Source organism: Mixia osmundae (assembly GCF_000708205.1).
Source record: "Mixia osmundae IAM 14324 unplaced genomic scaffold scaffold_1, whole genome shotgun sequence".
Taxonomy (NCBI): Eukaryota; Fungi; Basidiomycota; class Mixiomycetes; order Mixiales; family Mixiaceae; genus Mixia; species Mixia osmundae.
In genome coordinates, this window is record NW_014575563.1 from 516,953 (window position 1) to 539,994 (window position 23,042).

A 23,042-nucleotide genomic window follows, 5' to 3' on the forward strand; every position below is an offset into this window, starting at 1 on the left:
CGTGACCACCGTCTCTCCACGCGATGCCGAGCAGCCCTAAGCGCAGGAGGATCATACAATCAGACGATGAGGACGAAGAGGAGGAGACAAGCACCCGGACCGTGCAGTCGACGAAAGCAGCGAACGAGTCTGCAGCCGCAGATTCTGCCAAGGAGCAGTCAGAGGAAATAGATGAAGAGCTCGAGGCATGGCACGTCTTTGCCGAGCAGTATCACGACAGTCAGCACGCCTCAGCGTCTGCGTTCTCTATGCATGCTGAGCCGGGTGACGGGCAGGTGTGGAGCAGCTCCCGCTCGAAGTCCATCGCAATTTCAGATTACTCAGGCAGCTCGAGGACGAGATGCAGGGCGAGTCTGCTGCCTGATTCTCAAGCAAGACGGCTCTCATGAATGACCACAGAAAGCACGAGGAAGTGGCATGCCGCCGTACGCGAATACGTCGCGCTCGTCAATCCAGAACCGCCAAGGCCAACTCACCCAGACGATCTCGAGACCCTGCCTGCTAGGACAGATCAGCCGCGGGAAGCTGCACCACACGATGAGCGGGAGCATGCTCCTCCTGAAGCAGCCAGTCTTGTTGCGCCCGCAGACGGTGAGGAAATCCCGCGACCGATGTCACCCCGCGTATCGCCTCGATCAGAGCGCCTCGATCTGCCCGGACAACGGCCACATCACGAGCCAGCAGGACAACACGACGACTCGTTAAGATCGCTGATGGACATAGATGCACCGAGCCAGGACGCAACGGATGCAGCCCCGAAAGACGCGCCGAAGGGAGAGGTGACGCCTTTGATGCTAGGTGCCCCTACACCTTCAGCAGAGAAGACGCAACTGCTGCGGCAGGTAAAGCAAGAGATGGCACGTCTTGCAGCTGCAACGAGCAAGCTAGGCGAAGAGAAAGTCAGCCTGGCCATCACAGTATATCAAAACGTACGTATACCGGTACATGCCTCGCTCAGTCACTGACATACTTGCATCCGTCACAGGTAGACAGGCATATACAGCGACTGGACCGAGATCTGCTCACATTTGACGATAGCCTACTCGCCACTCTGCGTGCAAAGGCCGACGCACGACGAGCAGAGGCGGCACCAGCGAACGCGCTCCCTCAAACGGTACCTGCTATACGCCTCACAAGGCATCGGGAGCAGCTGCTCGAAGCGGGCAAAGAGATCGTCCTCGGTTCGATCAAGAAGAAGGCCGTCTCCGCTCAAGATCCGAATCTGCGCGATATGCCTGTCGATCCCAACGAGCCCACATACTGCTACTGCGACACAGTCTCATATGGCGAGATGGTCGGCTGCGACAATGATGACTGTCAGCGAGAATGGGTAAGCTCATCGACCTCGTAGGTTCCTGAAGCTGACCGGCGAGTAGTTTCATCTGGCCTGCGTGGGTCTGTCCGAGGCACCCACGGGCTCGTGGTACTGCGACGACTGCATCAAAGCGCTCGGGATACAGCCCAAAGTCAAGCGCAAGAAGCAACAACGTTAGCTCCTCTGTTGTAGCCACTGCACACGATACAGGCCTCGCGCTTTGTCCGCCATCGCGTCATTCGCTCCATCCTTGAAGCCTCGAAGGAAGATGCGCAGGACGGCAGCGCACAGTCTGCGAATCATTGCGCGGCAGGGCATAGCGCACAAACGCTCTCTCGTCCTGCCCCGTCCACCGCTGTCGTGTAGATGCTTCCATGCCAGCGCTTCCTTTGCACGGCCGAGTCGTCCGAGCTACACCATAAGGCAAGTGCTTGCAAGACGAGGCCGACCCACAAGCTGACACAATGTCGGTAGCACACTAGATCTACAGACATACCAGCGAGCATCAGACCTGGCAATGGAATCGTTATCGGATTTCTTAGAAGAGCTTGTGGAGCAACAACCGCCAGAGTCAGAGTGCGAAGTCGAATACTCGGTCTGCAAGATCTCTCGCTGCTCCGATCCACACCAGATTGATGAAGTTGTGTTGTCCAGTCAGGCGTCTTGACGCTTTCCCTCGGTAGCAAAGGCACTTATGTCATCAACAAGCAGTAAGCTACGTCTTGATCGCACAGCTCGACAACATGACACGCTTGCAGACCGCCGAATGCTCAGATATGGCTTTCCAGTCCGACGAGGTAATCACACCGCCCTTCAGAGAGGCAGTCGGGCTGAAGTATAGTAGCGGGCCGAAACGATACGATTACGATGCGCAACACGGCGAATGGTTCTACGCCCGAGATCACTCGCTCATGCGAGAGCTGCTCAGCACCGAGCTGTCGGCAGCGCTGAACGAAGACATTGTTGTGACGCTGGGCAAAGATGCAACATGACGGATACAAACAAGATGCGGTGACGTGCGTGTCTAGAGATGCTGATTACCATGCTTCGTCGTTGTCTTGACCATAGTCAAACGATTCCTGGTCGCTGCGATTGTAGAGTCTGTTCACTTCGAGCAACATGCGCCACATAAAGGCGATCATGTCCTCCCGTCGCCACTGATACCTACATCAGACGTGATACGTGACGCGGGATACAGATCAGACTCACGTGCAAGCGTGCCCACTCCTGGCCGGCCTTTGCCATCTCCTCTGCCAGATCTTCATTCCGCGTGCCTCCCTTGATGCCCTCAAAGAATGCCATGATGTCGTAGACGTCGCTGTAGTCTGGATTGACTGGAACATAGCTACACAGCACATCAGCTCGGAGATCCAAGACAGTGTGGCGAAAGACTTACTGTACCCATGGCTGAGATCTCTCGACCCACCATTCGGTGAAGACGCTGGCCTTGAAAACGAGCGAATTGCTTCGCATGAGCTTATGGAATCGCCCGGACCACCCATTTCCATCGACGTCTAGCAAGTACTTGTGCTCGAATAAAGCGGAATTGTCCATCTTGGGCGCAAAGGCAATTGTCTGCTGTATGAGCTCTCGCGTCTCATCGTCGCACTGCAGTGGTTTGCCAGCCACGCTTGCGTTGAAGTAATCCCGGTTGAGGTCTGCAACCTTCTTGTCGACTGTGTCCACCGATCCATTTGGCTTCTCTCGCAGGACGGATCGAGAACCCGAGACAGCATTGGCGACTTGATGCAGCCGCCATCTCGGACTGAGCTTCCAAGACCATTCGTTGCCGACGACAAACGAGGAGCCCGTCAGTGATCCTCTCCAAGCTAGCGTGCCGTGCTTCTTCTCGTGCCACTGGGGCTCATCGATGCCATAGTCGTCTCTGTACTGCTCCAAAGGTACGATGGTGAGATCAGAGTGCGAGAAGACTTTGGACCAGGTGAACATCGGCTTTGCTTCTTGCAGATCTGGTTTTCCTCGTACTGCGCCATGTACCCAGTAAAGCTCGGGGCTATAGCAGACATCCATGGCAGCTTTGTGCTTGTAGATGAAAGAATGCAAAGGCGGCATTCGATACTGCTCGTAGTCTGGTCTGTTGGTCTCGTCGGGCGTGAAGGATCGCATTGGGGAGTCTGGCGGACAGAGCTTGGCCGTCGGGGCTAAGCTGCTGTTCATCGAGCCCTTCCATCCATCTCGCCGCGCTCCCAATTCCACAACTGCGGATGTGTCAGCGTGTACAGACTTTTCGCGAGATGCGACTGACTCTGGCTCGTTCGCGCGAGATTGCGGAGATGTTGCTCGTGGTCGTACGCTAGCCGGCCATATCCACCGTCGTGTACAGAGATGGTAATGTTGAACGCAGCCGGCAGTGATGGTATGATTGGCTCGAGCATGTCCACTAGATCTTTTGTCCTTGCTTTGAAAGGCTCAATGGCATATGGCGGATCTTGATCGGGCAGGAATGCGACTGTGCCCGTCTGCTTGCTCTCCGCGAGCTTTGCGGTTCTCTCTCTGATCGTTTGCGAGTGTCTGCAGAGCTAACTCAGCGCGCGGTTCTCTATCGCCTGATGACCTACAAGGCGAGGTAGGGCTCTATATCTCTGTTGATCTGGTCATACTCATCCTTGAGGATCACATGATTCTCCTTGGCGTAGTTCCACCTGTACACAAACCCCTGATGAGCTCAAGTGCCTTTGTATGAGCCGGCGTAGGCTGACCATAGATCGAATCCTCGTGGCGGATTACGCCCGTACCGCTTCATATACTCTGCAACGGCCTGCTCGAGCGTCCTGCTCTGTCTTGCAACTTTATCTGCCCACTCTTTCTTGCCATGCTCGATGAGTTCTCTGACAGGATGCCGGGGTAAGCGCGCCGGCAGGAGCAAATGACCCTTCTTGGCGTCATAGAACAGCCCGTTCGGTCTGCCTTGTCGTGAGACGAGCCTGTCGAGATTCTCGATTGACTTTTCGGTGATACTTGATCGCCAAGTCTTTGGGGCTGCCCAGAAGACGACGACGACGAGTGCGATCAGGCGTAGGAAACGCGGACTGAGTACCTTGGGCCAGCCAAATCGCCTGCGTGTTGTCAGGGCGACGACCATGACTGGATCTATGGGATGCTCAGGCAGAGAGGCATGGCTATCTTGCAGCGCGAGCAGCTTGACACGCTTGCATAGAACAATTGTCGATGTAAACCAAACTAGTTTCAAGCCGCGTCGATCACTCGCATCCTGCGCCACCAGCGGGAGCTTCGCGTCGTCCGAGATCCTCTTTTCTGGGGCTAAAGGCGAGCGTGCCTGTCAACGCGATCGAAGCGAACGCCAGAGATTGCCCGATAGCGGCACCGAGCTCCTGACGAGGGCTTGAATACTGATATGACTCAGCGAGCCTGTGCGGCTTTGGGGCTGCTAATTTCAGCGTTTGACATGCGCGAAAGGCGATGTTTCGCCATCGCGCGCCATGTAGAGCGAGCCTACGTGAAGCTGCGATTGTCGGCTGTACTGTCACTAGCTGTGCTAGCTGCAGGCGCTGGCGTGTCGAAGGAGAGGTTGGCCAGCAGGTCTGCGGCCGTCACGGGCTCGTCTGGCTTGGCAGCCACTGTTTCCACAGTAGTGATGGATGCAGCAGGAGGTTGACTGTGACTGCTCATACGCTTCGGCTGTAGCACGCTACCTGTCCCCGCAGTCTCGCTGTAGCCAGGTGCCATCTTTTGCAGTGCCTCTCTACGTCTCCTCACTTTCTCATCCTCACGAGCTTGGAGTACACGAAGTCGTTTCTGATGCGTTGAGGCGAGCTCGGATCTGAGTATGGCATGAGAAGGATGTGGCTCTGGCGGTGAGAGGACGTGGGTCTCGAGCGTCCAGGGGTAGACAAACTGTTCGGGTCATAAGCAGCGCTTCGAGCAAAGCAGATGAGCGCACATAGGCAGACACATCTTCGGGTAGTGGATGAATGTCCTGGGGTAGCTCGATCTGTGCATGCTCAGACGTGATGGGTTCGTTCACAAGGAGCGAACATACAGGTCGGGGCAGCCATAGGCTCGGGTTCTTGATCAAGGGTACATTCTCGATCAGGCTCGCCGAGGGATGCGAGTAGGCGTTGCCTGCATCGCAATGCACAGTCAGATGCTTGGGTGCGAGCCAAGGTCAAGACAGTCTTACTTGAGTAACTCATTGATATGCCAGCCAGAAACGGGAGACGGTCAACGTCGCGCTCGCGTCATGACATCAGCCTGGCGTCGTACAGGATTGCGCTAGTCAACCTTGACCATGGTGCACAGGCTGCTCACCGGTCAATGCTACGGCTGATAGACTGATTCGCAGGGAGCAGGCGATAGGCTGGTGGGAGGTGCGCTATGACCTCGCATTGCATGATACAGCTCATCGTCGCATCGGACAGCTACGCTTCTGATCACAGCCATTGCCACCTTCACCTATTACACAGCTTGGGCACTCTTCACGGTCAGTCGAGAGCGTCTTGCTACAGCACGAACGCGCCCCTGACGCAACGGGACGAACAGCCATTCTTTCCGGATGATCACCCGATACAGCAGCTCTTTCCCGCACGCGTCTGGGCTATCAGGATACCGCTCGTGTTGCTCATTGTCGGCCTCAGTGGAGCGGGTGCCTTCGTTGGGCTCGTCCTCGTCCGGACGGGTCGAAAGAAAGCTGCTCAGAAAGAGGCGACCAAAGCGGCCTGAAGCGTTGCCGAAGCTCTGACAGCATCAGCCGATGAGCACAGTAAGCTGGTGTCACGTTGCAAGGAAGACTGTGCTTCGAAGAGCACGCAAAAGCCGGGACTTGGCAAGAAGCGACACGAGAGGTAATGATGCGTTTTGTAGTGTACCAACAGTGCAATCATACAGTGTGTAGCGATGTGGGTGGCGTGCAGAAACGAGCGCCGTGGACCGTGCAAGCCTAAGACCAGCGGCTCTTCTTGGTGACATATTCACCGTGTAGCTTGACGCGCCCGAAGCTGGCTTTCTGCGTGATGACGGGCGATGCGGCCGGTCTGAATCGATGTTCCTTGCTATACCTGCACCATATAGACTTTGAGTCAGCTTCTGTGGAGCTGGCCGCCGGTCTGTACCTGCCTGGGTACTTTCTTGAAATGGGGTCGACTGCGGTGGATCGGATGGAACTCGTGCTTGAGATCAAAGGGATAGACCCCTCTGTCGACGCATTCCAGTCGTCAGCGCAGGATGAAGATAAGCTATGGCGTCACTGACAACGCAAACGTGAGGAATAGCAGGGCGACAAGACAGCCGACCGCGGCGAGCAAGCTGCGTTGAGTGATCAGTCGGCCTTGACGTGTCCCTCTCTTGGGACTGTGCTCCGACTTTGATCCTGGCGCGGGCAAGTCGTCGTCCGCCTTGATCTTGCTCGTCCGTTGCGCTGACATCCTGCCACAAGTCGTCAGCAGACAAGGCGCTGACACAAAGTTCGACGTTCAAAGTGGCTCGGAGACGCGAACGATCGAGGTTGCCTGCCAGAAGGACATGCTCGAGCAGACAGCAGTAGATGGACGATCCCAGATTCGCAGGGCTGGACGATCTGACCAACGATCAGAGCAGTCATGAGAGCAAGCACGAGAGCAACGGACTCCCCAATGGCCTGCCCAGCTCGTTTGGCTCTCTGGATGACGACGACAAGCTACAAGACGGAGAGATCATCGACAATGAGCGCTACTACGCTCTTCTCAACCTGCCCACGAAAGCGACGGATGATGAGATCCAACGAAGCTACAGAGCGCTAGCTCTGGCTCTGCATCCCGATCGACATCATAGTGAAGCGAGCAGAGAAGCTGCCATTCGCCAGTTTCAGGAGATACAACGAGCGTACGAGGTTCTGTCCGACCCGCAAAAGCGGCCGGTCTACGATGTGCTCGGGGAAGCTGGCCTCAAAGCCACTTGGACAGTCTCGACGCGACTCAAAACAGCTGCCCAGCTACGGAGCGAGTACGAGCGTGTAGCGCGGCAGAGGAAGGAAGCTGCCTTGGATGCTTTGGTCAAGCATAGATCCGACTACGTCTGCATCATTGACGGCAGGTCCATCTTCGAACGCTACGAGCGGCGACGTGGTCTCAATGTCAGGTTGAGATCATGGCAAGAAAGACGCGAAGCTCTCTCGCTCCGTCAGATGAGCTTGCGCAACGAGTTCAGCATACCGCTCGCCAAAGGATCTCTCGATCTGGCTCAGCAGACGCTGATACGCAATGGCGGCGGACAAGGAAACCTCATGGGCACCGTCAAGTGGCAGTTCTCCCCCAAGCTCACCACCGAAGTCACTTCGACCGTCTTTGCGCCGCGTCTAGCGAGCTTCAAGGCAACTTATGCTCCCACGCCCTTGCGATTCTTGCAAGTAGAGACATCGGCTTCCACGCCTGCTGCCCCACCGCCTGTCACCTTTGTTGCAGGCCAACGAGTTTTCGGCGCAGTAACAGCCGCGAGTCGATGCGTCTGTTTAGTGATCTAACCCATCGCTGATGCAAAATTGCAGTTCTGCACAGTCCGGACAGGAACGTTCAATATCGGGCCATGGGGTTCAAAGGAGGAAAGAGATGCAGAATCACCCACCTTTGCACTTGGGATGACACATCAAAGTGGGTATACGCTCAATGCGATGACGAGCCAAGGACAAGCTCAACTCAGTCTGAACGTCACCCGAAAAGTTCTCGACGGTGTGACGATACGTGCAAATGCCAGCATAGGCACGAATGGCATTGCCAAAACGACACTTGGTGCGTCAAAGCTCGTTACTGAACATGTCACGCTCGGCGCTGCGCTCGAAATGTCGAGCAAGGGCGTCATGACTGTCCGGATAAGGTGGGCGAGCATCCTCTTGACCATACTGAACCGCTTGACTGATCATAAGACAGATGGCAACGTTTAGGGCAAAAGATAGCCCTCCCCATCGTCGTGGCTACTCAGCTGAACACCTCCCTCGCTCTATCGCTTTCCGTCCTGCCGAGTCTCTCATACATCCTCATGCACCACGCTGTCCTTGTGCCAAGGCGGCGAAGTAAAGCAAAGACGTGAGCTCTCTGTCGAGAGACTTCGGGCAAAGCTGACTTGCAACGTAGCAAATTGGCAGAGCTGAGGAAAGAGCACGCGTCTCTGCTCGAGGAACGCAAGCGTGGTGCAGAAGATGCTGTCGTCTTGTTGACCGATCTTGCGAATCGACGGATGACGCAGGAGAGAGCTACAGATGGTTTGTGAGTTCAGTTTCAGCCGAGCCAAGCTTATGCGGTATGCAGGTCTCGTGATCACTCGCGCGGTATACGGCGTCGTGTCTGAGACTAGTAGCCAGAAAGTGACAACAGCTGAGCTGAAGGAGATCGACGTAACGATCGCTTTACAGGCGCTGGTGCTCGACGGTCAGCTCATCATTCCTAAAGGCCGATCAAAGTCGCAGATTATGGGCGTGAGTACTTCTGTTCCTTCCTTTCACACCCGATCTGACAGAAGTGTAGTTCTGGGATGTGGCCATGGGCGAGCGCAAGAGTCTCAGGATAGAGTACCAATTCAGGCTAAGACCACACGAAGCGACGTACAGCGATTATGCTGGTGTTGCTCTGCCGTTGAGAGACCATATGCAAGCTAGCTAGCGCGAGATTTGTCTGCATCGTCATTAAAGTACACACAAGGCAGATGAGGTCCTCGCCGCTCAGAAGACTGCTTTTCTGGTCAGCTATTTGAATCCTGAGCGGATGCTCATGAGGCTCGCCCTTTTTCTTTTCGTCTACAGAGTAACCGCCGGGGCCTTGATTGACAAGCAAGAGTAATCCGCCCACGACGGACAGCGTTTGCCAGAAGTCGTACTTTTGGAAATCTCTGCGGAGCTCAGGTTAGAATATCTTGGCTGGAGTCGTGTACGAGCTCGCCTTCGGGTATCATATTTGTGCAGAGTCCACCAAGAGTTGACGAAAACGTTGAAAGTACTCAGGATGAGAACGAGGACAGTCGCTGAGCGCTTGGCCTTGAATCCTACAGCGACCATGATGCACGCCGCCAGACCGACGAGTGCTACGAATGCACGCAAGATAGTCATCTGTCCACTGCAGATCTGCCTTCAGCATACATCATCGAACCTGACGAGTGCATGACTGACTTCAGAATGAAGCCAAGGAAGAGGAAGATCATCAAGACGCGTCCGGCAAGCTGGAAATAATGCTTGCGATCGGTCTCACTCATGCTGGGAATGCCGGCGAAGATCTTCTTTGATGCTTGGCTCCAGGAGTCGGAGAGCACCATGAGCAAGCCGCCAATGACTGACAGGTTACGCAGGAAGAAATTGAGATCGGTGATGAGGCCGTAGCCGAGTCCTTGGGCGACGACGACGCAGAGCAGGCCTGCCACGGCGATTTCCGGGAAGCGCTTCGTGATGACCAAGCCAGAGCCAGCGAACATGACCTTTGGGGAATAGTGACGCCATCAGCAGATGTGCTGGCAAGCAGAGAACCCCTTACGGCAACGTTGAGCGCGAGGAAGATATAAGCGAGGAATTTGGGGAAATGGCGATGTCGATTGAGGTAGTAGGTCTGCTCGCTCCATTGCGTCGTTATTCTGTGACATCTTCTCAGCATCCTAGTGTGAGGCGGGGCGGTTGCGTCCTACCTCAGCGCATCCTCGAGAAACGTGACGACGATGAGAAAGCGGCCAAGGCCGGGCAGATAGGGCTTGATGGGCTGCGAGAACAGCTCAAGGTAGTCCTCCATCTTGCTGCTGATCGCACGAATCTTCTCAATTGGCGCATCAGGGTTGGCAGGCGCAGGTCGTGCTTGGCTAGCGTTGCTGCTGGCAAAAGGAGATCCTGCCATACTGGGCGTATAAGAGATTGAGCCTCGCTGGGATGCGTGCGCTGAAGCCTGTCCTCCGAGTTGATATGTCGGCGGCTGAGGTGCAGAAGGATAGGGTGGATGCATCGACGCCCGACGGTTGTACGCTGCGTTCGGATCCGAGCCAATCAAGGGCGATCCGGCGGGGCCATAGCTCGGCTGCATTGATGCCCGACGATTGCCCAGCGGTGATCCTCCGAGCGCTTGTCCGACTGGCCTTGAGCCTAACAAGTTTGGCTGCTGTGCCATGATGGTTCAAACCAAAGTAAAGACTGGCTCCTGTCCAGGAGTCTCGTGTCGTCAGGGTTGACGTGGCGGTGGCGCCCGATACATTTGACACGACTTTGGCTCCGTCCGTCTGTCGCGCGGCGATCTCTGATCAATGGATTTAGCAGGTTCACAGGAATGGGCAGCTCTTTAGACGGTCTGTCGTTACCACCAGAATGGTCGGACAAGTTCGAGATGCGCATGCATCCCATCAAAAAGCGCTCTGTCCACGCTCGACAAGCCTTTGCAGCGGGCGATACCCTTTTTGAGACCCGTCCGCCGTTCGCTGTAGTCGGCAACAGCGACATTTTGACACGATGCTTCCATTGTCTGAAGCCTACGAGTCCCGAGCGCGAGCTGAAGCGATGTTCGTCCTGCCAGCTTGCGCGCTTCTGCGGGCCAGCCTGTGTCAAGGCAGGCTGGACACCTGAGGGCCACAAGTACGAATGTGCGGCCTTCAAACGGTGTGGCTTCAAGGACACCCCCGCTTCGCTCGCAAAATTGCCATTGACGGAAGCGCGTTTGCTTGCACGCATGATCTGGGCACAGAAGCACGATCCATCGCAACATCGATATGATCTGCACGGTGATGTGGACTGCTTCGACAACAAGGAGAAAGCCCTGTGGGCCCGTAGGATACAAGAGGCCTCTGTCCTCGTCGGTCAATCTCTGTTCAACGAAGTACTGGGCAATGCGAAAGCGGCGCTGCTCCAAATGGCAAAGGTGCAGATGAACGCCCATACGCTCTGTACACCCTTTGGGGAGGCCTGTGGCGTCTCCCTCAGTTCATCTTTCGCCTTGATCAATCACTCCTGTGCGCCTAACACGTTTGCAATGTCTTCACACTGGCCAGACGAAAAGCCAAAATATCTGCGCGTGGCAGCGTGTAGGCCTATCAAAGCGGGTGATGAGATCACCATCGCATATGTCGATGTCGAGGAGGAGAATCTGCAGCGTCGGCAGACCATCAAAGCAACGTATGGATTCGACTGCGACTGCAGGCTCTGCGAAGCAGCCACTCGTGGTGAACCATGGGCGCATTCCAACCGTGCGCTTCGCTGTGTCGTTTGCGAAGTACGCAAGGACTTTAGCTACATGGCGGAACGGTTCGGAGACGCAAAGTGGGCGTATCTTCAAGGTGAGCATCTCTACAGACGTTTCCAGCTACCACGCTGATCCTACATCTGCCTTTGCGAAGAACAACGGCCGGCCCCGAACGTAAAATCGATTCTTGTATACTGTCCGGCAGGCCATAGCTTCAGAACCGAGTTTTTGGAGATGTACAGACAGATTGCGGCTGTCAAATCAGCATCGAGCGATACGCCGATTCGGCAGGGAGAACCCTGGTCAGCAGAGTATACCATCCTGAGTCGCAGTATGCTGCCTTGCGCCGTTGCATTGCGACAATATGTGTGCAAGAGACTGGAAGCACGCATCAAAGAGCCCATGGTCGGGCCTGCTTTCATGGGCTGGCAGCCGCTGGTGTTCGATCCTGTCGTACAAGCTTACAAAGTCTACATGATCGGCAGACAACTCTCGCCTCATCCGTCGACGCTCTTTCAAGAAATGTGTCTTGGCTCTCAGATTTGCATGGCAATGCATGCTGCCCTCGACCAGGCGCACACTCTGATGGCGCTCAAGGGGGTCGACGAACGACACAAGTACGCGCAGTATTGGCAACAACTTCGAGATCAATGCCGCGAGACGCTCACGGTCGCGCATACTGTCTGGCGAGCGGATGGCGGTCATATCGCAACCGAGATCCGGCGGATCTTACAAGTTGCCGAGCAAGCCTGGCAGCATCTCGCCTTCACGCGCTATCAGGAGCGCACGACAGGTATCGGGAACAACAACAACCTGTAATATTCTTGTTGTAGACGGGATGTAGTGACTGGCGCCCTTCGCATGCACGTGAGCGCGTCAAATTTCGTTCAGCGCGAAGCACAGGCGCCAAAGCTAGCAAAGCCCGCCTGCCTGTCAGACATGTTTCTGGTGAGCTACGACCCCTTGATGGTGCTTGGCAGCAGCTAATAGTGATCGCTACACAGTTCAAAAGCTGTGCGTGGAGGACTAGCTCGCGTGCCCGCGTGCTGATTGACATCTCCCCGACCCAGTGCTAGGTACCGTTCTAGGCAAGTCAGCAGCACCGAGAACAGTGTGCAAGCCACTGATTCGGTCTGATCTTCGCAGGCAATCCGGCGCAGACAGAGGTGGTCTCGATTCCTGGCAGATTCTTCGTGACACGACCGCAAGGGCTCAAGGGATCCAAAGAATGCATCTACCAGGATGCTGTGGCCTCAATCAGACGCACGTCGAGAGAGTATAACTGGTCTCTCGTTGTGACGAAATCTTGGGGCCAGGATGGCGAGCAACTCCTGTCTGAAGAAGAAGAAAGTGCGCTGTCCACCTGCTCACGCGACATCGCACATGCTGATGCCAGGCTCAGCCGACGATGAGAGGCCGTACCTGATAGATGCAGAGATCGCATTCGCTTCTGCGCCGACACGTACGCAAGATCAAGACGACGGACCTTCGACGAGCTTTACTTGGCGCGATCTATCCTCAGGCGACGTGGACGAAGTCTGTCTGTTCGTCTGCCGCTCAGAGGGAACTCGACCAGAAACGCTGCTGCTCTTCGAGTCTCTCGTCTACCGCGCCATGTACGAGCGACAGTACTCGCGGTCGGCCGACCACGCGTCTGAAGCTAATCTCGAATCCTACAAGCGAAGGTCAGTCACGACGGGGATGCACATTGCGCGAGTCTGACTCGAAGCAGCTCAACGCTATCGAGGTCAGCGCAGCAACCCCTCTTCAGACCGCCTTCGTCAGACGAGGAAGACGATGACGTCTCCTCGCAGCTAGCTAATGTCTCTTTGTCTGGCCCGCCTGCCAGCACGCGCGCGCCGCCGGTCGGCGCGCCACCTGACCTTCTTGCAGCGGGCGTCGTAGGAGCTACACCGCGCTCGTCAAAGGGCAAAGGTCGGGCTTCCGAGATTGAGCCTGCACCCTCCGCTGCGGACACACGAGACCAGATCGACAAAGCGGTCACGCTGCCGCCAGATCGTCGAAACCTCATCTCGAGCGAGACTGCCGATCTCAATCTGTACGATGCAGCAACAGGCGTTTTCATGCCTCAGGAGAAAGCAGTACAAGCAAGTTTGTGGCTTGTGCAAGGACAGAAATTCCCATGTGAGCATGCAGGCTTCCAGGGAGGCTGGCCAGCTGATGAGCATCTCTACTCATAGGTTGGCTGACTATCAGCGGAGCGGGAGGACGTACATGGGTCAGTCTGCCGGTTGACGATCAGATGCCGGCAGCGTTCAACGAGGTAGGCCAGCCTAGCGGGTAAGGCAGTCACGTACCTGATCCCACCGACAATCACAGGACAGCCTCTCGTTCGTCTTCAACTACAACAACGTCGAGACAAACCAATTCTTTACTTGGCTGCTGCGCTTGCCGGATAAGGAATCGCTTGACAAGCTGTCCGAGGCTTTCACTCGAGCCTTCTTCGAGGCTCGCAACGGCGCTGGTCAATGGGCGAAGCTCAAGGTAAGTCTCGCAATGGCCGAGCGACGTCCAAGCTTACGATCGCACAATACAGACGGACGAACAGCGATACTCACAGGATGCGCTGATCGAGGATCTGGACATGTACGAGCCCACTGCAGACGACGAGCGGGAAGCAGAAGCAGCCGAAGAGGATGAGAAGTACGAACAGGCAGAGGAAGAGCAAGCGCAAGAGTCGGATGCTGCTCTGTCAGATGAGAGCGAAGACGAGTCTGACGCGGTCAGCAAGCCTGTCGGTGCCAAAGTCAACAAGCTGCTTGCAGTGGGTCACAAAGAGGAGATGTCCTTCGTTGTTCGGGGCGACCAGATTGGCGTCTTCCGGTCGAATCCAGAAGGACGCAAGAAGCTCAAATTTGTAACGAACATCCAAGGCATCAGCACGCCGGACGGCAAGCGACTCTTCGAGCCTAGCAAGGTCATGCTACACAACCAAGACGCGACAATGGTCCTTGCAGATCCGATGAATCCGAATTCGCTGTACAAACTCGATCTGGCCACCGGTCGTGTCGTTGACGAATGGAAGATCTCCGACAACATGGCGGTGCACAACTTTGCGCCTGGCTCAAAATTTGCGCCGACTACTGCCGAGCAGACATTCGTGGGCATGTCTCGCAATGGTCTCTTCATGGTCGACCCCCGTCTGAGTGGCAGCAAGCTCGTCGAGAGCCAGTTCAAGCAGTATGCTACAAAGACCGATTTCGCAGCCGCTGCCACGACTGGATCAGGACACATCGCTGTCGTTTCGGACAAAGGTGACATTCGGCTGTTCGACAGTCTGGGCAAGAATGCAAAGACGGCTTTGCCCGCGCTTGGTGATGCGATCAAAGGCGTCGACACGACTGCAGACGGGCGTTTTGTACTTGCTACTTGCAAAGACTACCTGCTGCTCATCGACACGACGATCAAGGATGGCAAATATGCCGGGCAGTCTGGCTTTGAGCGCAGTTTCCCTGCTGCCGCGAAGCCGATGCCACGTCGGCTACAGCCCAAACTCGAACACCGTCGCTTCATTGGCGACGTCAACTTCACTGTTGCTAGGTTCGTCGTCTCTCTCGTTGTCATCGCGTTTGGCTAATCTGCGCATAGATTCAATGCTGGTCTGGATTCGAAGGAGCAGAACATCATCACGTCGACGGGCGATTTTGTTATCATTTGGGACTTCAAGAAGGTGCAGAAGGGCAAGCTAGATTCTTATATCATCAAGAGGCAAACATCCACGATGTTCGTTACAATCCGAGCTAACTTCTGCATGCAGAGTTGGCGAGACGATCGTGGCAGACAACTTTGTCTTTGGCAAGGACAACGAGCTCGTCATTGCCTCGCATCGCGACGTCTTCCAAGAGGTGCGGCAGTCACTCGTCAAGCCGACGCGAGAGTCTCTTGCGCCAACACCTCGGAAGGCGCGTGCTGTCGTGAAGCACTACGACGCGGACGAATTCGATGTGTGATCCGTGGATCTGCTGTAAGCCTGTATGTCGTACTTCTTACTCATTCATTGTCAAACGAAAGCGGTCCTGGCGTCTTTGGCTTTGCTTTCTTTGGCTTCTTCATCGAAGGCTTGCTGCTTTCGCTGGCTGCTGGCTTCACCGTCGCTTTCGCTTCTGGCACGACTGGCACGGCTGGCTTCGCGCTTGCTTCGGGTATGCGTTCGACAACGGTGTTGGTCCTGCTGACCATGTCTTGCCATGAAGCCTCATCCCCTTCATCGTCGTTCGTCACAATGGCAGGGTAGATCTTGCGCCGTTTTGGAGGCTCGCCGTCATTCGACGAAGCAAAGTTGAGAGTGCCCGCTCTCGGCTCCTTGCGAGAAGCTGTAGGCGCAGCTTCTCTGGCTTGAGCCGGCGTCAGAGCGCCCTCTGCGACGACGATGAGCTCTTCTAGCTCATAACTCATGGCCCAGTGAGACCAGCATGCCTTTGCGAGCTGCGAGAGCTTCCTCTTTGCTGAGACCTCTGTGCTTGCGATCGTCTAGCACAACGACTGAGGGGCCATCTTCGCCAAAGTCCAGGCCGTCTTCGTCAGAGTCGTCACGCTCTGGCTGATCATCACGAGTTGGCAACTCAGGTCGGCGACTGGCAGGCTGGCCAGCGAGTGCACCAGCGATATTCTGGAGGAACTTTGGTTTTCCTGCTACATACGACAGCCCTCTCAGCTGATTCTTAGACGGCTCGTCTCGGTCTTTGACCATTGATCGCACTGGGCCAGTCAACGTCGCGTGGAGACTCCGCATCGACCTATCGCCGAAGCCCGGCATGCATCTCAAGGTGGTCCGGGCACTCTCATGATCCGCAGGCACGATGCTCGAGTCGACTTTACAAAGTCTCGCGTGCCCACGAAAGTCTGCGAATGGGCGCCATGCATTTGCTCAGCCTAATGAAGCTCGTCGCCGAACCACGCTCGCTGTTCGTCTAGCCTTCTTCAGTCCCGAGGGCAGGACAAAGGGTGTACGACTCCGATTGCTCAACCGGACACAACGACGATGGACGAAGAGAGGGAGAATGTGCCTGACCGCGACATAATGAACGAGTACGGCTTAGGTCGGTTAGCCAGCTATGACAGACCAGAGCTGCTTGAGGAAGATGTCAAGCCGGACTACCTGACGCGTAACAAGAGCGAGAGGCTACGTTTGCAAGGCCTTTTGCTGAGCAAGATGTCTCGACCGCCATCGCGTCTCGATGTCGACGAGCGAGTGCTCGACGCGCCCGTTACCCGCGGGGAAGCTTTCGCACTCTGGATGGTCAACGAAGGCCGTCGGAGAATCTTCTTCGGTGTCTTCCTCATCGTCCAAACCCTTGTCTTTGTGCTCGGTTTCGTCAATTATGCCTACAGCGACAATTTCGACAATGCGCGTGCGACGTTTCATATCACTTATCCGATCGCACGGGCAGCAGCACTTACGCTCCATTTTGATTTGGCTCTCATCCTTCTGCCTGTCTGTCGCAACATGATATCCTTCCTGCGCAACACACCATTAGGAGCTGTCATCCCTTTTGATAGCAATATCACCTTCCACAAGGCTGTAGCATGGAGCATGGTCAGCGCTAAAGTGCAGCAAGCCGAGCGTGTCTGACCGGTGTCGACAGGTTTTCTTCACGGCTGTCCATGTTACAGCTCATATGGTCAACTTCGCCCAGCTCGGCATTGCCTCTGGCACGAATGTCGTCGGTTTCCTCGGCGCCAATTTCGCCACGGGTCCAGGCATTACAGGCTGGATCATGACCCTTGCTTTGGCTGTGATGGTCTGGACAGCGATCGAAAAGAACCGACGAGCCAACTTTGAACGGTTCTGGTATGCTCATCACCTGGGCTTAGTACGCTATACATCGTTCGTAGTTCTCGGGCTAACGCGCAGGACAGGTCTTCTTTCTCATGTGGAGCATCCATGGCATGTTCTGTATGATCCAGCCCGATCGTCCTCCGTATTGCTCAGCAAGCTCTATCGGCATCTTTTGGCGCTACTGGCTCGTCGGAGGCACGATTTATTCCTACGAGCGTATCCTGCGAGAGCTCAGATCTCGCCACAAGACATACATCACGAAAGTCATCCAGCATCCGTCTAATGTCGTCGAGATTCAATTCCAACGCGAAGGTGCAGTCTCTCGGCCGGGACAGTACATCTTCCTCAACTGTCCTGCCATCTCGCTATGGCAATGGCATCCTTTCACGCTCACTTCTGCACCCGAGCATGGCTATCTGAGCGTCCACATCAGAATGGTGGGCGACTTCACCCGCGCACTGGGCGAGGCTCTCGGCTGCGATCTTGAAGGAGACAAGGGCGGAGCTGCAAAGGCAGGCAGTCAGGAGATCCAGGTCACGAACAAGCAAGTTCTGCCCCGCATCATGATTGACGGGCCGTTCGGCTCAAGCTCGGAAGACTACCGGAAATTCGACACCGTAGTGCTCGTAGGAGCGTAAGTAATGCATGCATAGCGCTCCGAGACTAGCGCTGACCGCAACTTTTGACAGTGGCATTGGCATTACACCATTTGCAAGCATTTTGTCCTCAATCTGGTATCAGAAGAACGAAGCTCGTCGCCGCGGCAAGAAGACTCGTCTGACCAAAGTCTACTTCTTCTGGTAATGCCTACCGGCTTTAGCATGAGTAAGCTGAGTCTGTGAGGCTGTACAGGATCTGTCGGGACACAACGACGCTGAGCTGGTTTCAGAACTTGCTCTCCGCTATCGAAGATCAAGACGACGAGGGATACGTCGAAATCCACACTTATGTCACCCAGCGACTGAAAGAGGCAGAACTCAATAATCTGATGATTGCTGACGTCGGATCCGAACGAGACTCAATCACTGGGCTCAAAGCGCCGACGCATTTTGGCAGACCGAATTGGTCGGCCATCTTTCAGTCGCGTCAGTTCACCAGCAGAGAGTCAGTTGAATCTGGCTGACATTGCACAGTGCAACATCGACATCCGAGTACAGAGGTCGGCGTCTTCTTCTGCGGCCCGAAGCCGTGCGTCTACTTCATCCCACAGACCTTTGGCTGACACGTCGCGCAGGCTTGGCTCTGCGCTCCATGTCGCCTGCAATAAATTCAGTCAGGCCGATGAAGAAAATGGGACAAAGTTCCTGTTCGGCAAAGAGAACTTCTAGTCGGGCGAGCAATGCACCCGTTTCCCAGGCTGTCTCCGCGAGCGTTGCGAGAGGCTCAATGTTGACCCTTCTTGACATGCGAAACCCCTGATTGACTGACATCAGTTGCTTGGCAACTTTGCTTGCTCAGATACCATCATGGACAAGCTAAGGAAGAGATCTTGGCTCAGACCGGTCAAGAGCAAGAATGCACTTCAGGGAGCAACGGATGCCGTCTCAACGGCCAGCCAGATCAGCGTCGAAGTTTCGCATCAGCAGACATCTGCCCGGGAACGCAGTTGGCCCTCACTTTCGATCAGGGCAACTCTCGATAGCCGGTTCATGTCTTCACGGGCCTCGTCCATTCCACAAGCCACGAGTCCAAGCTATATGGGGAGTGATGCTCACTCGTTGTCAACCCTGACTTCTTCTTGCCGACCGGAACCTCGCTACCTCGTGGCTGGCGAGATTCCTCGGCCGACGCTCGTGATCGAGGACGTGCAGCTGTTTGACGTTTGCAATGCCAGCCCGGCATACGACGACGCCCGGGAAGATCAAGACAGCGTCGCGTCGCCGGCGTCGGTTTTGGGCAGACAGAGCACCGTCTGTTTACGTCGCATGGGTGAGCTGCTCGATCGCTGCCCGCATGCCGAGAGATCACTGACGTGCGCTCGGTCAAGGGATCGACACAGACGCAGAGAGCGGAGCTGATCCCGATCTCAAGCGCTTCTCATTCCCTTTACCTGCCTCGACTTCTGTTGGCTCGAGGGCGAGCCTGGTGAAGGAGCCGGCCGGATCCCGAGTACTGACGCCGGCAAGTAGCCCGGCGGTCGCATCGCCATCCTCTCGTTCGCCACAGTCTCGATCGCCAACGGGATATGGTCCAAGCTCTGCTCTAGCAAGGAGGCCATCTACGTCTGCCGCTCTCTCGCTCATGCCAAAGCACCCTACGACGGAATATCTCGCCGATCAGCTGAACTCGAAGCAAGAGTATGCTAGCTCAGAATCAGCTATGACAGAGCCTCGGAGACCTTCTTCGCCCGCGCCACTGGGTAGAGCTGACCAAGTGCTCATTCCCGCACGTAGAGACTCTGTCGATTCTGCAGAGGAAGCCTTGCGTGACCTCAATCTCACTTCGACCGACGAGACTGTCTCTAGACCTGTTGCGTTCTCATACGGCCCGACGAGGCCCGTCAGGACCAAGCAATCGCCCGACCTTTCGACGCAGTGGCGCAGAGTCGACGAGCTTACGGCTGCTCGATCGAGCGATCCCAGCAAGTCGCCGCAAAAGCCATCAGGTCGAGAGCACACGCTCAGATCACCCGCTTCAGCCGATAACATAGTTCAGATCCATCGAGATCCGGCTCTGGCATCTAGCGGTAACAGGCTGAGCAAGTCAGGCGTGAGCATCAACAGCACCAGCACCGAGTCGCTCAGCATGTGGCCGAGAACCGACAGCTTTCCAGCGACGCTGCATCGAGAGGCGATGCACGATAGATCTGATCTGCCTGCCAATATGCCCGAATGGTCACGCCTTCAAGCTGACGAGCCTACTTCCTGTGCGTCTCCTGTAGCACCCAATACGTTCGCTGGCTGAGCCATCACAGACCCGAACAATAAGATCGTGCGAGATCTCGACTTTGCCATGCGCAAATTACTCTCTGAAGCCGTCTTCAAAGACTTCCTCGAAGATCCGGTGCATTATCTACCCTTGGTCAGCGCAAGCATGTGCTGAAGGGGACGCCTGTGTTGCACAGCTCGCTCGATGGCGTTTTCGAGAGTACCTCAAGACGACGCGGGGTGATCCGCCTTATCTGCTTGACTGCTGGTGGGATGCCGAGCTTTTTGCCCGCCAATTCCGCGCACTTCGCCAGGGCGCCCATGACTTTGGACGTGAGTCACTCACTACCTGCTGGAGCAATTCCGAATCTGACATGCCGCCAGAGCTATACCTTCAGCCTACGGTAGCAATCAGCGACAAAGTTGGCGTAAGCTCCGACAAGATGAGTGATGCCTCGCTAGTCCTCGACTCCATCGCCACTGCTTCCAACCCAGTAGCTCGCATACAAGATGATATGCTCCGCACGATGTTCAAGACTGACTTCCAATCTTTCGTCAAGACGCGACTAGTCGAGCAAGCTCGCGTCAAGCTTGGATCTTTTACCCTTCGCGACAAAGAAAAGGGCCAGGGACTCGGCGACTGTTTCGTCATCACCAACCCGAGGCAGAGAGATCATCCCATTATCGGCGCAAGTGATGCTTTCGTCGAGCTGACCGTCAGTCATCTTCCTGGCCGGTAATTATTGCTGACGCCTGACGTAGGGCTACTCCCGTCAGGCGATCTGCAGCCGCAACTGTCGGTTCTTACAAGTAAGCATCGTGTCTTGCACATAGAGGCGCTCAAATGCTAGCAGGGCCCGAGTACATCGCGCGAAGCAGTTGCGCGGATCCGAGTCGCACTTAACACCGGTCAGGCCTGCACCGAGCTGCTCCTCAATTACCGTCAGAACGGACAGCCCTTTTTCAATCTACGTGGGTACCGCGCCTCGCCCTTTGCTGCCGCTGACAGTCTGCACCAGTGTGCATCTTCCCCTTGCGCGACACAGATGGCAGCGTTTCGTACTATTGCGGCGGCCAGGCAAGCGCACAACGACATGCTCTGCTGTCATTCGATAACCGTCATCGCAGATCAACGTATCTGGGCCGTTGAAGTCATCGAAAAGTCTCAGATTTCTGGTCGGAATCGAAGACGAAGAGCCGAATGGGGCAGGCAGTGAAGTCGAGCCTTCGCCGACGATGTCACAATATCTCACACACAAGCGGTCTAATCTCGAGAGTCCGGCACAGTGTAATCCCCTCTTCCCGTCTGCAGCCGGCTATCAACCTTCGAGCGCCGAGCTCTCGCGCCACACTTCGGCTCGTTCGGCCATCGTACTCGACAGTCTCGCAAATGGCAAAGAGCCACAGCAGACGCCCGGACCAGGTGCAGAGCAGCAGTTCCGCGTCAAAGAAGCCAAAGGTATTGACGAAGCATCGCGCGAATTCGAGAGCGTTTATTCGAAGGCGATCTTCCTCGAGCCTCACCGCTGCAAGATCCTCTTTGCCACGCAAGTTCTCAGTCTGATTGTATTGCGTATTGCTGACAACGCGATGGAAGTGAGCCTTTTCTGGAGTATCTAGGTTTGCCGACAAGCACAGCGAAAGAACGATTCAATTCGGCGGTACTGCGCCAAGATCTCACCGATTTGCTCCATTCGCCAAAGCCAGAAGGCACGAAGCGATTGCGCGATCAAGTCAGAGCAGCGATTGCAGAAGGTCAAGCATTCAGCGTCTTGACAGATATCAAGATCAGCTCGACGAGCTTATCGCATATCATGTGGGTCGCACGCCCCTGCACGTGCTGCGGCTGATCAGCATATAGCCCGCGCAAGAAGACCTTGGCCCGACAGAGAGGTGAGTGCAATACATTTGAGGCTGAAGTAGCTGACGGGGGAAGACAGGCATGCGTGCGTGCCATCTTTGCACCAAAGTGTACGCTGACAAGCTGGGCAGTACATGCAACGCCCATCAAGGACACTTCTGGCTCTATCTTTGCCTTTGTTGCGCTCTTTGGTACAGACTGATGCAATGCACTACACTATCGCTTCCTTGGGCTTCTTGGCTGTGATGCTCCGGTGAAATCAGCATGAGACAGAGCGCATGGGAATGGAGACGCGCCTCCATATTTGCTCCTGGCTTTGCGCTTGCCTGCTACGCCATTGAAGTCTAGTGCTCCACGTACGACCTTGTATCTATCGTGACCGTTTAGCATGGTCTATCAGCACAGTCTCATGCTGACCTGACGCCTGGCAAATCTTGCGTTCTGCCACCTCTGAGCAAAACGACAGAGTGTTCTTGTAAGTTGTGTCCCTCTCCAGGAATGTATGCGAGCACAGAGATGCCCGTTGTGAGCTTGACTTTGGCTACTTTACGGACGGCAGAATTAGGCTTCTTCGGCTTGACCGTGTAGACTCGACTGAGTGCACGCAGTCTGCATGAGCTCAACTCTAGCTGAAGGCAGGCAGCGCGCACCTGCAGACGCCCTTGCGCTGGGGGCAAGCCTTGAGTGCGACATTGCCTTTCTTCTCGATCGGTGTCCGCCGCGGGTGCTTCATGACCTGATTGAGCGTCGTGAGAGCAGGAGAGGTCGAGCTGAATGGACGAGCACTCGTGCTGGCTACAGGCATCGGCGGGGGTCGCAAGACTCGCAAAGGGGCTGCTCGAGGCCGAGCTACCGGGATGATGGCTAGTCTGGTGAGTCTACTAGCAAGTGCACTCATCGAGCCACAGGCTGTTGGCATGCTGGCGGCGAGATTGGTCGACGTCGTTGGCCAAATCAATTTCGCGAATTGTTCAATTTGCCTTTACGCTGCCTCGGCTTGCTTCTTGGACTCGTTGTGCCGTCATTGAGCCACTCTGTCCGCGAACACTTG

The 23,042-nt window shown here is 55.6% G+C and overlaps 11 protein-coding genes across 11 annotated transcripts; 6 read left to right on the plus strand and 5 right to left on the minus strand.

Moving 5' to 3' along the window:
* The first annotated feature begins 7 nt into the window (after positions 1–7).
* Positions 8–1,738, plus strand: L969DRAFT_83899 (uncharacterized protein). Its single transcript, XM_014715196.1, has 5 exons — positions 8–219; positions 276–347; positions 400–929; positions 986–1,330; positions 1,377–1,738. The coding sequence occupies exons 1-5, from the start codon at positions 24–26 to the stop codon at positions 1,491–1,493; spliced, it is 1,260 nt and encodes a 419-aa protein (XP_014570682.1). The 5' UTR covers positions 8–23; the 3' UTR covers positions 1,494–1,738.
* Positions 1,739–1,787: 49 nt separating this feature from the next.
* Positions 1,788–2,307, plus strand: L969DRAFT_42240 (uncharacterized protein; the record flags this gene model as incomplete). The annotated part of the gene is made up of 4 exons (XM_014715197.1): positions 1,788–1,910; positions 1,970–2,025; positions 2,074–2,112; positions 2,160–2,307. Coding segments are annotated over 4 exons (366 nt in total), but the record flags the coding sequence as incomplete, so codon positions are not given.
* Positions 2,308–2,329: 22 nt separating this feature from the next.
* Positions 2,330–4,603, minus strand: L969DRAFT_124514 (glycosyltransferase family 90 protein). The gene is made up of 6 exons (XM_014715198.1): positions 4,036–4,603; positions 3,895–3,978; positions 3,582–3,847; positions 2,712–3,534; positions 2,525–2,660; positions 2,330–2,472 (listed from the first exon to the last, which is right to left on the minus strand). Exons 1-6 carry the CDS (start codon positions 4,416–4,418, stop codon positions 2,353–2,355), a joined length of 1,812 nt encoding a protein of 603 aa, XP_014570684.1. The 5' UTR covers positions 4,419–4,603; the 3' UTR covers positions 2,330–2,352.
* L969DRAFT_91510 (uncharacterized protein) lies at positions 4,537–5,490 on the minus strand (the record flags this gene model as incomplete). Its single annotated transcript, XM_014715199.1, has 5 exons — positions 4,537–4,705; positions 4,794–5,191; positions 5,238–5,288; positions 5,337–5,419; positions 5,478–5,490. The coding sequence occupies 5 exons, from the start codon at positions 5,488–5,490 to the stop codon at positions 4,537–4,539; spliced, it is 714 nt and encodes a 237-aa protein (XP_014570685.1).
* A 95-nt stretch (positions 5,491–5,585) lies between these two features.
* L969DRAFT_14253 (uncharacterized protein) lies at positions 5,586–6,016 on the plus strand (the record flags this gene model as incomplete). The annotated part of the gene is made up of 4 exons (XM_014714875.1): positions 5,586–5,607; positions 5,647–5,664; positions 5,716–5,777; positions 5,837–6,016. The coding sequence occupies 4 exons, from the start codon at positions 5,586–5,588 to the stop codon at positions 6,014–6,016; spliced, it is 282 nt and encodes a 93-aa protein (XP_014570361.1).
* Positions 5,881–6,775, minus strand: L969DRAFT_83903 (uncharacterized protein). Its single transcript, XM_014715200.1, has 3 exons — positions 6,545–6,775; positions 6,410–6,487; positions 5,881–6,351 (listed from the first exon to the last, which is right to left on the minus strand). The coding sequence occupies exons 1-3, from the start codon at positions 6,715–6,717 to the stop codon at positions 6,234–6,236; spliced, it is 369 nt and encodes a 122-aa protein (XP_014570686.1). The 5' UTR covers positions 6,718–6,775; the 3' UTR covers positions 5,881–6,233.
* Positions 6,584–8,956, plus strand: L969DRAFT_83905 (uncharacterized protein). The gene is made up of 7 exons (XM_014715201.1): positions 6,584–6,671; positions 6,729–7,760; positions 7,815–8,140; positions 8,194–8,349; positions 8,398–8,525; positions 8,572–8,738; positions 8,788–8,956. The coding sequence occupies exons 2-7, from the start codon at positions 6,837–6,839 to the stop codon at positions 8,920–8,922; spliced, it is 1,836 nt and encodes a 611-aa protein (XP_014570687.1). The 5' UTR covers positions 6,584–6,671; positions 6,729–6,836; the 3' UTR covers positions 8,923–8,956.
* On the minus strand, positions 8,922–10,436 carry L969DRAFT_20960 (uncharacterized protein). The gene is made up of 4 exons (XM_014714949.1): positions 9,932–10,436; positions 9,784–9,880; positions 9,426–9,727; positions 8,922–9,372 (listed from the first exon to the last, which is right to left on the minus strand). The coding sequence occupies exons 1-4, from the start codon at positions 10,399–10,401 to the stop codon at positions 9,057–9,059; spliced, it is 1,185 nt and encodes a 394-aa protein (XP_014570435.1). The 5' UTR covers positions 10,402–10,436; the 3' UTR covers positions 8,922–9,056.
* An 89-nt stretch (positions 10,437–10,525) lies between these two features.
* Positions 10,526–12,345, plus strand: L969DRAFT_83907 (uncharacterized protein). Its single transcript, XM_014715202.1, has 2 exons — positions 10,526–11,557; positions 11,618–12,345. Exons 1-2 carry the CDS (start codon positions 10,558–10,560, stop codon positions 12,280–12,282), a joined length of 1,665 nt encoding a protein of 554 aa, XP_014570688.1. The 5' UTR covers positions 10,526–10,557; the 3' UTR covers positions 12,283–12,345.
* A 4,120-nt stretch (positions 12,346–16,465) lies between these two features.
* On the plus strand, positions 16,466–22,193 carry L969DRAFT_91516 (uncharacterized protein; the record flags this gene model as incomplete). Its single annotated transcript, XM_014715203.1, has 18 exons — positions 16,466–17,020; positions 17,070–17,297; positions 17,344–17,897; positions 17,953–18,063; positions 18,116–18,348; positions 18,397–18,451; positions 18,498–18,516; positions 18,697–19,192; positions 19,251–20,129; positions 20,178–20,266; positions 20,328–20,463; positions 20,515–20,846; positions 20,893–20,940; positions 20,985–21,102; positions 21,150–21,208; positions 21,259–21,677; positions 21,728–21,946; positions 21,992–22,193. The coding sequence occupies 18 exons, from the start codon at positions 16,466–16,468 to the stop codon at positions 22,191–22,193; spliced, it is 4,752 nt and encodes a 1,583-aa protein (XP_014570689.1).
* Positions 22,181–23,034, minus strand: L969DRAFT_68760 (uncharacterized protein). Its single transcript, XM_014715204.1, has 3 exons — positions 22,642–23,034; positions 22,409–22,585; positions 22,181–22,361 (listed from the first exon to the last, which is right to left on the minus strand). The coding sequence occupies exons 1-3, from the start codon at positions 22,908–22,910 to the stop codon at positions 22,208–22,210; spliced, it is 600 nt and encodes a 199-aa protein (XP_014570690.1). The 5' UTR covers positions 22,911–23,034; the 3' UTR covers positions 22,181–22,207.
* Positions 23,035–23,042: the final 8 nt, after the last annotated feature.